We start from the raw sequence: 14,025 nt of genomic DNA, 5'->3' as shown, positions 1-14,025 counted from the left end.
AACAAATAAAGAAACTATAATGATAATAATGAAAATAATGATGAAAGAACACAAACAAGTTCGAAATGAAAAGCAACAATTTATTAAGAAAATGTTCGAAAATATCATTGATCAAAAGGGAAGTAAAGATGATGGGAAAGAAATAGAAGGATGGCCATCAGCATGTCTCGGAAAAGTAAAAATTCACATAACCCCACTACCTCAGATAGAAGAAGATATAGAATTCAAAGAATTTATAAATTGGAGAGCAATCGTGACGGTGATGAATGACCAAACAGAAGTTACGAAATAAGAAACTTTTAAACCATTATGTAGTCCGGACATGTTGAATAAAATCAATCACGTCATGGAAATCAACATTGAAAATGAAAATTCTATAAAATAAATTATTGTACGTACATAAAATGACAAAGGACAAGTTATTAGAGTTACTGTTATTAGAGCTACTCATTTAAAAGATGAAAAAATATTCGGGGATCCATTAATAGAAGATATTAGTAAAGAGATAATGAAAGATCAAACATATAAAGATTTAGTCAATGCAGCTGAAGACAATTGTATAAACTATTCAGTAAAGCCATTTTCCAAGATATTAAATGATTGAAGTATTGAAAATGGTCTTGTTGTATATGGTAATAGGCTGGTAATTCCAAAAGAAAGCCAAGTTCAAGTTCTTCAGGGATTTCAAAGTTCACACCAAGGTATCGAGAAGACGAAAATAAGAGTTAAACAGACTATTTGTTGACCTAAAATGAACTCAGATATTGAAAAAATGATTAGAACATGTACAAAATGTATAGAAAGATGACTTATTTTATTAGAAGAAACAATGATGAGGGACCCGATACCAATGAGGCCATTTGAGAGCACGTTTGCAGATTTGTTCGAATATGGAGGGAAATATTACTTGGTATATGGAGATTGTCTTTGAGGATATCCTGATGTACAGGAATTAAAAAGAGTTCCACCTACGGGAGAAATAATAGTGACATTAAGAAAAATATTATCTGAAACCGTGATTCCAGTGAAAATAAGGACAGGTCAAGGCCCTGAGTTTAGTTCCAGGGAATTTCATAACTCTTGGAGATGTGGGGTATAACATGGGACCTTCTTCACCCCTTTTTTTATTGCAAAGTAAAGGACATGCTGAGATTTTGGTGAAAAGTATGAAGAATTTATTAGAAGAAAACAGGAAGAAAATGTAGATCTGATGGATTCTTAAATGGTATCCTGGAATTTCGAAACACTCCAAACGCATATGGAAGAGAATATGGAAAATGAGATCTTATTTCTTCATCAAGTAAGATCATGTTTACATATTCATTGGAAGAGCTATGGCCCTGATGCTCATGTCAAGTTTAAAGATTATATGTGATAATATCAATAATTATTTAATAAGATTTTTTTCTTTAATTTAAATGTATATAGTACATGACTAGTGTTTGAAGTAGACCCCTGCATAGCTTTGCAAAAATATCGAACGACCCTATTGCCTTTTCAAATTGACAATATTTTTAGGCACAATAGTGTTTATTGTTTGATAATTATTTATTACGGTGACTCTGGTATGTAAGAAATATAATTTCCTCTTTGATGACTGATGCTTGCGAGGAAAGAGTAGTAAATGTTCTATAATTATATAAAAATTGAATGACACTTTTAAGAAACCTTGGTAGAAGCTGTATTAGACTCATATTTCAGCCGTGTCCCCCGCAGTTTTTGTTATCTTACATAATCTAAAAGAACTTACACCAAAATTGAAAAAGTCAATCATACACCCTATTTAATACTTAAGTTATGACGGGAAAAATGTCATGAAATAAAGTGATATGAAACACTGTGTCCTTACCATACTGAACAAAGTCAAAAATTATGATTTAAAGTTCGCAATTAAATTGTGAACTCTCTTGGAAAGATTTCAAGAAAACAACATTATCAGACAGCTGGAATAAATTATTGTTGGATGAAGATCCTAAACTAAACTTCCTTGGTTTTCAACCTCAAGACTATCACCAAAGTTTACTGCGTGCTGTGGAAATAGGTTTTTGGTTGGAAGGCAATGATGTTGATCCGGCCTTCTAGGTGTTATCGATACAATAATTCACAGAGGCTATTTTGACGTGAACACAGTCAGGTGATAGTAGCAGTGACTAAAAGGAGGTGTTTCGGATAAAAACATAAACCTCCCATGTGAGAGGGTGTCTTGACGTCATCATAAATTATATTGATCTGTCTGATAAATCAGTAATACAGTGCTTCCACAAAGATTTATATACTTTGAGGGAATAAGTTATTAGAGTAAAGTTTCAGCTATGCAAGCAATTAAAACTTGATATTTTTTTAAGCACAAGTCCTCACATTAGCCTTCCACCACATATCCTGTACTTCCGACTTTGTTGGCTTTGAGTTTGAAAACTCTAACTCAGAGTAATTGAGACTCTAATTCCCACAATACAATCAGGAAAAAAAAAGCTCATCTATCGTCCACACATGTTAGATCTTTATTTTTTCTTCATTATACAGTAGGTACATTATTTACATATCATTACCAAGGATACAAATACCAGAAAAAATAACACGAGCACAAAAAGCACGCCTTTACATGTTTGAGTTTGAATAAGAATACGTCATACTACTGCTGACTTTTTATAATAGCTGTCAATGTTATTACTACTTAATTTTCAAATATTAATGTTGGACTGCATATAAAGTATTAAGTTATTCAGGGTGATTTTAAGGGATCTTAACCACAAAGTATTCGGATATATTGATTCACATCTACCCATCCTTCCCTTTCCTAGGAGCTAATATTTTGCCATTTGGAGGGTATTCATGCCACACGACTTGTGAAGGTAGAGAAATGGAATAAATAATTTCAATGAATAAGATATGAAAGGAGAATCAGAACTCTCTCTGTATCTTATTGGATCTTTCATTCCATCCTATTCTCCTTTTATGGAACTCTTTAGTTATTATTATAGGAATACATAATAGGATTCTATAGAATATCTGGAGGAATTTATGTATAATATATCTTTGAGCAAATAGACAATGATAGACAAGGTTTTAAACCTTGATATTAAGTAGAATTGGCACAATGAAAGATCCTTCCAATGAAGGAGTTGGAATATACCGAGTGAGGCACAAGGAGGCGAGATCCCTTTAAATTGTTGTCGAAGAGAGGATCAAAACTTCTGTGGATTGGATATTGTCCAAATTGCAAAAATATGAACTCCTGAAAAGGGAAGGATAGGTAGATGTGAATCCATACATTCGAAGGCTTCGAGGTTACGATCTATCCAAATCACCATTACTTATTTTATAGTTTACAGCCGGTTCAACATTAATATTTGAATATTTAGTATTTATAATATTAATAAGTATTATAAAAAGTAAGAAGTAGTACTCTTACTTGAACTCAAACATCAACAGTTGACATAACACTCGAACAATATAACAATATTTTATTCAAAATACTTGCTTTTTGAACTTACCTAATGTTTTCAGAATTTTCATCTTTGATCTTTAATACCTATAAATGTATTCTGTGTTAGTTTCTATACATATGTCCACCACCTTTTCTTCCTTTTTTTTCATACCCCCCTCCCTTCTAAAAAAACTGATCTCCCAATAACGGACTATCCGCATTAACAGATATCCTCTACCCCTCACTGGTCCGTTAGATCGAAGTTTAACTTTAAATTGAAAAATATTTTATGACAAATAAAGTGAATTCATAATTTTTGAAAATTAATCAATAGGTTCATGTTGTTCAACACCAATTTCTTCCGTTTCACGTGCAGAGATTGCCTATCCATCTCCCAATTTTATAAGACCAGCGATTTATTCTGTGGAACAGGAATCTTGCGATGAAAACTCAAAGCTTACTATCAAATTGCATTACAATCCTGTTATGGATGAGTGGGTCAGGTAATATCATAATTTGGAATTATTACACAGATTTTGAGATTAACAAAATCCTACTGAAAGCAAGTACTAATGATTATTGTATAAATGTAAATATGAGATGTATTTAGTGGTCCTAGGAAATTGTCTTTCATTTACTAAAAATGAAATATATAAACTTCAATTAGTTATTTTCAAAGGGATAAAACATTGCATTTGCTATGGTGGGGAATTTGAAATACCTTTAATATACTTTTCAGCGTATTTTGAAGATAACCTTATACTTTTGTTAGTGTAGCATTTTAAATTTTTATAGTTTTTACTTTAGAATCATAAAATATAAAACTAAGAAAAATATGTGGTTATATTTAATAAATCTCTCATTGATCTTAATACATTACAATATATGAAAAAAATGCAATTATTAAATAGATGTCGGCTTTTTCTAGTTGTTATCTGAATCAGAGAGAGAGTGCTCCCTGGCTGAATATATCCTATTATTTACCAAAGCTCTCAACAATATTCTTTATATCTTTTTTTCTCTCTACGCCATCACAAACTCTATGGAGTCCCAAAATAAAGTAGTCTTTTTAACGATAAAGGATGAACTAGGGGAGAAGGATATCTTACCTTAGACAAGACTATATTTAGATCGGGACATTATTTATTTTTCCATGGACCCGACGCATGAGGACTCTGACATAATCTTAACATTGAAAAGGTGGATACAAATATATTTCTATATATTGGATCTAAAAGATTTTTACTCTTTTCGTTAATTATATTTAATATTTGGAATGAACAATTATATATGGAATATGAAGAGGATCTATAATAAAGATATAAAATAATTAATGAGAACCATGAGTCAAATACTCAAAATATATTTTAATATTTGGTTTCTTATATTGATTCTACTATCTAAGTTTTATTCATGATAACCTCGACGAAAATGAGTTGCGGGCTCATTCATCAATACACATTGAAGTTTTGCGTACAAATTTATCGATATCGAAGGTCTTATATGTCATGAATAGATAACATTATCGCTTATGATTTATTGATTGCATCAGTGTTTTGATAAATACGATTAAGACTGAATGGTAGTGCTCGTTTTTTTTCCCGTTGTTTTTGAGCACCAGAATTAAGAATTTTTTGTTTTGTTTTAAACATAAGACTATTGGTATTTTCAAAGTAATTAGGACTGAGCATTGCTATTCTGTTCAGGACATGTGCGAGACAATTGACATGCAGCATCATTAGAAAATGTTGCTTAAGGTTTTTGACTGTTTTTATAAAATAAGCTGCATCTTCTATAATGAAGATCTTTAGCCTCTCGCCACAGAAACAGGGGCCAAAAGCATTGTTAAGACTATTGAGCTCAATATTTATAATGTCCAATTGTCACCATTCTCAACATGTTCCAAATGTATTAAATAAGGACAGCCTATCATTTCCTACAAGTTCTTTCTTAAATTTTGGCAACACTATTTTATTTTGGGACTCTATTGACTTTGTGATGGCGTAGCAAGAAAGAATGGCCTATCCAGTATATAACTCTATGAATGTTAAAAAATTAAATGACTATAATTTGGAGTGGCTCATTACAGGATAATTGCAACTTGTTCATATAAAATTAATATTTATGTATAATCAAATATAATTTAAATTTTATTTGATCTTGTTACGTGCATAATATTTTATTTATAACAAGTTAGAATTATTTCTAAGAAAAATATTTAAATTTGAGTATATACGCATTATATTTCATCCAAACGAAAATAACTTTTATTTTAACTTACATTAAAGAACACTACAAGCAATAACATTAATTAATTTTTCATTTTTAAATTAGAAATTCTTTATATTTATTTTTCAATTAAACTTCAGTAATATCCATCCCAATTACACATTTTTATAATTTGTGTTTTTTTTTTGTTTTGTTTCTTGTTCTTTGCAGGGAGGTTCTTGATGACGATGAAATTGTTCTACGACATCCTACATCATATTGAAACCATAGTAGTTTAATATTGTAATATCAAGGATCCATATCTCTTCCATGCCTTTATTCAGAGGATTAGTAATTTAGGACAATAATGATCCATGACTGGATCCTTTTCTTAAAATTTGAACATTTAGTAAGTCATTCAACCTTGATAAAAACTGAGTCAGAAAATGGATCAACATCGTAACTATTCTTAGATTTAAAGCCTAGATTTGGGAATTTATGATAAAAAGTCCTTGTATTACTTAGACTAGAGTTTAGGATCGACTTCAAAGTAATTCTTATCAATATACATAGTAGGATTTGTGTTTACTTCCTTTCAAACCCTCTTAGGGTTGCTAACAGCTAATATAATAAAACATCATGACAGTTAAGCTACTCTTCCCTAAGACATTCTTCAAATTGTTAGGGTCAGTGATAAAAAAATATGAGCCTATATTAAAGAAAATTAGAAAAGTCACACCATTGTTAATCCCTAAACATATTTGACATTGGTAATAATATGGAAAAATGGGACTAAACGACAATCATATTCTATTGCATCTGCATGAATAAATAATCTAATGCACATTGCTGATGATGGCCTCCACTTGAAGAGTCCTAGGAAGATTCGGATTCGTGGGTACTACCCAATAAGTTTTTAGGGTCGAGACTAGTAGATTTTATTTCATTTTTTGTTCACACATTCGTACTAAAGGACAAATCTTATCACATTCTTAGATAATCTGTACAGACGTTTCTAATTTCTTGCCACAGAATGTGCAATTAATACTTTCATCTTGATGATTCGACTTATTAGTATAAATTGATATAGTAACAATTCTGGAACAAAGCCATTTTTATTTAAAGAAAGTAAAAGGGTTTTTATTTAGGAGTCAGATATTGACGTGGAAATCACCATATTTGACCAGCTAAAGTCAGATTGGAGTATAAGTGAAAGAGTTCGTATTTGCCCCGGTTATAAAAATATATTAGTTATTGATCTGAATAAAGACTTGGATATAGGAGTTATTTTTGGTCATGTTGAAGATGAATTTATTATGTGGAAAGGTGATAGTCACTTCAAAAGTTTAAAAGGATCTTCAGAACCCACAAGTCCCAAAATAAAATATGTGGATAGAAATCTAATCATCTATGCAAAAAGAATAATCATTCTTGTGGATATGAGAACAAAAGGATTAGTGATGAGATAAAGAAGTAGGGAGCCATCTTGGATCCTTTCAATAGTGTTTTTTTATTATTCATATCTAAGAGATTTATCTGTGATATGAGGTTTTCTTCAAATAAATTCCTATTGATCATTACCCACAGATCGTCATGTGGAACCCTTTTTTAAAACGCAAAATAAAAATCGTTTCGTTTTAGGATGGCAACTTCGAGTCTCTTCAAGAATTAATCGTTTCCAAAAAAGGATAGAGTAACATCTTTGTAAGGAAGTAAAAGAAACGAGCCGGTACCTCATCTACGACTGCTCGAGGATCCTGGGAGTCTGTACCACCGTAGAGGGAAAAGTTATAGATAAATACGTGGTGGATGTGACCATACAGGACTGGATGATGATCACTACCTCAAGTCAACATACACCTCATTTTAAAATTGACTTTTTAATTACACGTGTTTTGAGCATAGTGTATGGTATTCGATCTAACGGAGGATGCCTTCCTAAAGCCTTGGAAACTTTTATTTAATGTAGTATAATTTTTTTGAGGAGGTTTGAAGACAAGGGGGCAAGGAAAATGTTTTATGTTATTGAAGGTGTTTTTTTCATTGAATAACACCTACGACATAATATTAATTTTAATCTGTCGGAACAATTAAAAACGAAAAACAAACTCCCATTAAAGTTAAAAAAGAATGCTGAGCCTATAAATGATATCAATCATAGTCTGTTGTTAATATCATTAGTTATTACCCAGGTATTTTTACTTTTTAGTATCTTCATATATTATTTTATTGCATCATGCCCCCATGTTTATTTCTCTAAACCTTTGTTTCCTAGAATCTCCCATTTTGCCATACGCCAATGTTCAAAATGTTCACCGATAAATTTTGCTTTATTTCAGGACGACATTTGATTGAGTTTGCCCCCTGTTTTTTTAGTATTTAAAATTTGAGAGTTCAGTTGAAAATTATTACTGTAAACGTAAATGCTGTTGTGATATTAAAATAAGTAAGGCTGTTATATAACATTTTATGGAATATGATGCAAATCTCCTATCTTTTTGTGACATAAGGCTAAAATGAATTTGCAGTGTTTGTTTCAAATCGAGTATGATATACAGACTCAAGCATAAATAAATATGGGAAATAATTCTTGGAGATGAATTTTGATTGCAATTGAAAAGAAATTACATCATAGAAGCTGAATATCTCTCTATTAGAAGATCACTTAACGGATATTAGGGTTCAGGAAATCATCATAGCTGTATCCTCAAAACTACTATGTAAAATTGTTAAAACACTGGGAACTCTTACATTAATTTCTAAAAATGACAAACACCTCTAATAAAATATACAGTGGTTTTCTTAGCAAGAGAATTCGGAATGTCCTTCCTCATATAATTTACCATGCTCAAAAAAGGGGTTGTTGAAGGAATAGAGCATAGAGGATATGAATAACAGAATTATGGATTCAATAGTAGAAAAAAAGAGAACATAACGTGGTACTCTAATGATGTAAGCAGTTTTGAAATTACACGAGGTTGGATCTAAGGAGATCCCTTATCTCCGAACCTATTCCTTTCAGCGATGGACCAACTAATATTTAAAATTGATTCAGCAGATTCGATAGAGAGAGTCAATCCTGGAAGTTTTGAGAATAAGATTGAAGCTACTTTAGATGATTTGACTGTTTATTATTCTGGGAAACTAAAAGTAGTTCAGAAATTTGTGAATTGTACTCTATAGACTCTTAAAACTTTAGACGAATTTTCTGGATTGGGGATTAACTTTGCTATGTTGAGAATTCTAAACAACATACGAAATATCTTACCCGTTTTAGGAATACAGATCTGTGATGGGCATTTTAAGTTATCTTTTTAACTATTTAACTTAGAGTTAATTATAATTTTATTTTTTAATATGTAGTTGAGTTAGAGTTAATGTTGATTTCTATGAAAATTAACTAGTTAAGTTAAAGTTAATTATTGTTTAATAATAAAAATTATTCTGTCGGTCTCTATGGCTGGGATTTTCTCTACTTCTAATTGAATGATCGACAAAAAATACAGATTCAAACTCCCAACAACTGTTGTTTCGAAGCAAAAAGCAATGCAGGAGGAATTAACTAATGAAATGGAGGTTAAAGAAAGCTAATTTTTTGATTTTTGAGTTTTTATGTAATTTTAAACTATGTGTAAAATTATAATAATATCAGGGAGAATATAAAAACGATTTGGTGTGGAATTAGGCAGTTTCAAAGTTTAGTAAAATAGATAGTGTCGACACAGTGTTTAACTAATTTACTTAATCAAGTTATGTTAAAGGTTAAGTTTAAAAAAGTAATTAATTAAGTTAAAACTTAATTTGCATAAAAAAATCAACTAATTTTGTAAAAGTTAAAATAATGCTGTTTTATTAATTAACTAATTAAGTTAAAAGTTAATTAACTTATTTAAGTTAAGTTGCATTAACTTGCTCAACTCTGATACATATATTATCTAAAAATAAAAATCCTTGGAGCTAAAACATCTAGCACGGTGGTTTGCTTGACAGAAAAGGTGAAAAAATCAAATACAAAATTTAGAAAACTTCTGCTAGATATACAAATCTTGTTGGGAGGAACTTACCTAGAAGGATACATGTTTTGAACTCTCTTGTCCTTATTAAAATAATACACCTTCTAAGAATTACACCCTATAATAAGAAATGGTCAAATAGGGTAGAAGAGTTTTGCACAAATATGTGCCTCACAAAGTTCAACTCGTACTGGTTGTACGAGTTTTTTTTAGTTTGACACTTCCAAAGTGCGATAGAGCATGGTTTTACCGAGGTTTGTACCTTCAATTAATGATGGGCTCCATGAACAAGGGGAAGAATTGTTTTAATCCCTAAAAAGGAGATGCAGTTCATATAAGATATCGTCGACCAGTAACAATCGTAAAGGAATCATATCGAATTTTTTGAGGTATTATTGCAAAACAAAGGGAACCAATAATTAAAATTAAAATAGAGCCTATCAAAAGGGGTTTCTTTGGCATAGAAAAATATCTGAGATTTCAAGAAACATACAATTGTGTATTTGACAGGTTTGTTTTTAATATGTAAATATATTTTAAAACTTTTTGGAGAACCTGAGCCGCCCCCCTCCAAAAGAGGGTAGCGACATTACAGATGAGGAGTATTAAAAAAACTAGTAAGGACCCACGCAATCCCTTCTATATTACACTGGAGGACCTTGTCGTTCAGCTTATTAGAAGATAGCTTTAGAAAAAGAAGCTATAAAACCCTCCAGTATGGTTTGATAGGCAGGGTCGGAAAATTAAAGTATCAAGAACGTGGGATTTGTCACATTCAGAGTCTTCACCTACAAGTCCAAAAGAGATTAAAAAAAGTAAGATTTTACTCATTTTCTAAAGAATAAGTTGAATCTTCCTTCCATTTCTTTTAAAAATGTGGATTTGTGGAACCTGTCAGATGAAAAAACTGGTTTTTGCTATGCCTCCCAAGACTTGAGCCTTTTAATTGCAGAGTCTATTTTACAATAATTGTATGTGTTATTTATCTGAACAGAACAATTAGTAGAGTTCCGAGAACGAACGACCATGAAAATTTCATATATGTAAATTATTGATATTTTAAACTTTTTTAAATATCTTTAAGTTTTATTTATCTTAGTATGGATTAAGAGTCCGATTAATACCTTTCCTTGAGCTTTTTTTTTTTTTTTGGTTATAGTATTATCTTTCGCTATTGTTGTTGTGTTTTCTATTATACATTGTAACATTTTTTTTTTCGATTGACTTCCAACTTTTTTATATATTGGAGCTATTTCTACTAAACTTTTAAACTTCTGAAACCTTTGCAATTCATCTTATATTTACCAAATGGTCCATTAAAATCTGAAAACCCTGAGAATTTTAAACTTAAATAAGATACAATTTATTAATTAACAATAGAGTTTCAACAAAATTAATGGTATATATATATGTATGTGTGTGTCTGAGTTTATTAATCATTAATTTAGCTGCTCTTAGCAGTAATGATGGATTTTGTGTGGTGGCGGAAGGCGTGGCACCTACTGCAGATGTAGTCATCTTTCATGGCGTCTTAGTGCTGACTGAAAGTGGCTTTGAGGGACTAGTTGTTTGGATGACGGGCACTGCAGGCCTTCTCTTTGACATGCACACAAAAGGTGTCGTCAAGGGGGTTAGCATCAGGGCAGTAAGGCAGCAAAGTGTCAAAAAAGAATTCAAAAGAATCATTGAAAACTCAGCGTCTTGCAACGGAGGAGATGAGCTCTTTCTTTGATGGTGTCAAAAGTGGCCTCCCCATCCTCACAATTATCTTTCTAACAACTTTTTTTATAGCTCTCAGGGCAGTCTGGTGTGAAACTCCGTGATCCCTTACATGGAGCCTCATAGACTTGAGGGAGCTTGCCTTGGCTGTTTTATTTAACTCCTCTGGGCCCAGTTTGGCCTTTTTGACAGAACCCTTCTTCCTCTCCAACGTTTCAGACTTGCTTACAGCGTAGACGTGTTTTTTTTTTTAACTATGGAGATCGTACCTGAGATGATAAAATAAAGGAAGCATTTAAAAATATTGATTACAACCGAAAATTACCTTATCATTATTCTAGAAGTAAACATAGAATAATTTGGGCTAGAAAACTAATTTTGGTCAATACAAATTTGTCATTTTTTCCCCTGTGTATTTATTTTTCTTTTTTGTCTTCTTCAGTGGAATTTTTGAGGTTTCATTTTAAGAGGAAAGGTTTTTTGATAATGTAGAAAAAGTTTATATTTTTATAATCTCCTTTTCTCCTTTTGATGGATATAAAATATGGTAATTACATATAAACCGAAAATACCCTCTATACTGCAGATTTAAGATGGGGTTTCATTATTATTTTATTAATGTGAGGGAAAATAATGATGATAATATTTTTGAAAAATACAAAAAAAAACTTTTTATATGGCTAACGATTAAAATTCTTACACACAAGTAAATTCTTTAGATAAACAGCTTTAGTAATAGCTCATACGGGATATAAATAGGAATGTGAATATATGAGTTTTTGTTTGAGTTGAGAAATAAATAAACACACATACACTGTAACATTTTTGAAATATATGACTTAGACTTACGAAACATCTGTAGGGACGTAGAAACTGATTTGAGAGAATATCACACCCTCCGAGTCAACTGAAAAAAAATCAATAAAATAAGATATGATCTTCAGTTTGTGAGAATATACTAGATGGAGGAAAAAATATAATGATGAAAGTGTTCCAGAAATTAATTATGAGTCTCAAATCGATTAGGGAGTAAAGAAACATGAACAACGAAAAAAATGAAGAACAGAGAGGAAGAGTTGGTTAAGTAAAAATTATTAATAAATATAATTCATAATACTCATAATGCACATGAATGCAAATAGGGTATTCCCTAACAAGAAGAAGGAGAAGCTTATAAGTTACTTAAAAGCATTTAAATGGCAGAGTTAAATCAACACTTTGACCTTACATTTATCCATAAAATAAAAGTTATACAGGAAAAAACAGAATTGACCAAACATATGTATCTAATTATATACCATTGTGTGACATAAAGCTCGATAGATTAATATTTAATGGAGTTTCGGATCCTTTCTTCTTTCAAGAAAAAATAATAAGTGGAGAATCAAATAATCAAAATATGAAACAAAAGGACGTGAATGAATACCTAAGGTTAGGAGTATCAAATATAGATGATAATATCAACACAAGGTGGTTAATAAGAGAATCAATAAATCGCTTCTACAGAAATGACAAAAATACATTAGTTTGTGGGCCGACAAGATGGTCAGGAAAGATCAAGAAAGGAAAATCATATCAAATCACTTTGCGACTACCTGAATACACCAGACTTCAACGTAAACTAGATTTTCTAAAACAAGACAAAATTTAAGGAACCAAAGTGAGAGTAAGAATCCTTAATCAGCAAATCAATTTGAACAATTTATATCTTTCTAAATATCACAAGAAACACCACGAAAAAAAAGAAGACTGAATGATATCTTAATAAACGGGCAAACTATAATCTCCCCAGAGAGGATAGCTCATCATTTCAAAAAGTTAAATAAAGATTTTTATAGATAATTTCTTTTATCAGAAAATTCTCGTGGTTATAGGAAGTTAAGAGAGGAGGGAAAAACTCTGACAAGGATTTTTAAGAGAGAAAAAGTTATATTTTACATAAACAAAACGGTTGGAATGTGACAAAGCTACAGGGCTTTCATATATTACGGCATTATCATGCCAGAACTTACAAAATCATTGAATGAACAATTTAACTAATATTTTTACCGAAATGGCCATGAAAGAGGTACAATTATTTGTATAATAGCCCAATTCCTAAATAAAATTGAAAACTGGAGAACAGTGACTCCATTACAAACTGAAAATAAAATTAACATTGTATTTCTAGAGAGTGGAACAAATACCCGAAAATAATCTTGCCAATACACATTTTGGATGAAGAGGGAAAGAAAAGCCAAGAATATAGTAATGCCTATACAATCTACAATAGAAGACTAAAAAAAGAGAATTTCATCAAGCCCTTCATTTCTTTAGAGCACTCTTTCCTTTTGGGAGAAATGAAAATAATGGGATTTTTGATAGTGTTGAAAGACGCCATTCGAAATGTCCTATCAAATGATGAGTCAGTGAGTGATATTGAAGGGGATCCTGTCATAAGTTTACAAATGAGTACTCGTCAAGAGGATCCAATAAGCCAACTCCTTTTTCGATCGACTTCTACAAGGAGTCCAAATAAAAAAATGAGAGGATCACAACTTTTTTTTCCATAGGCGACAGCTCATTGATACATAGTGGAAATAATATTGATAAGGAACAAATTCTTCTCAAAAGACTCCTGTTTGAATAAGAGAGAGAATCAAGTTTACTAATCAATCA

At 31.2% G+C, this 14,025-nt stretch overlaps 1 protein-coding gene across 11 annotated transcripts in view; it reads left to right on the top strand.

Annotated features, from left to right (window-relative positions):
* LOC121126800 (glutaminase kidney isoform, mitochondrial) overlaps positions 1 to 14,025 on the top strand; it is a 97,380-nt gene that overhangs the window by 16,300 nt on the left and 67,055 nt on the right. For 9 of the 11 annotated variants that reach the window (XM_040722141.2, XM_071892085.1, XM_071892087.1 and 6 more), the window contains one exon: positions 3,762 to 3,930. The exons of the other annotated variants lie outside the window; for them this stretch is intronic. In XM_040722141.2, coding sequence (XP_040578075.1) covers positions 3,762 to 3,930 — 169 coding nt within the window. The remainder of the gene's footprint in view (positions 1 to 3,761; positions 3,931 to 14,025) is intronic. 11 annotated transcript variants of the gene reach the window in all.

The sequence above is a fragment of the Lepeophtheirus salmonis genome, chromosome 12 (genome assembly GCF_016086655.4).
Source record: "Lepeophtheirus salmonis chromosome 12, UVic_Lsal_1.4, whole genome shotgun sequence".
In the NCBI taxonomy this organism is placed as follows: Eukaryota; Metazoa; Arthropoda; class Copepoda; order Siphonostomatoida; family Caligidae; genus Lepeophtheirus; species Lepeophtheirus salmonis.
Note: the sequence above shows the minus strand (reverse complement) of the source record. Positions and strands in the feature narration are given on the sequence as shown.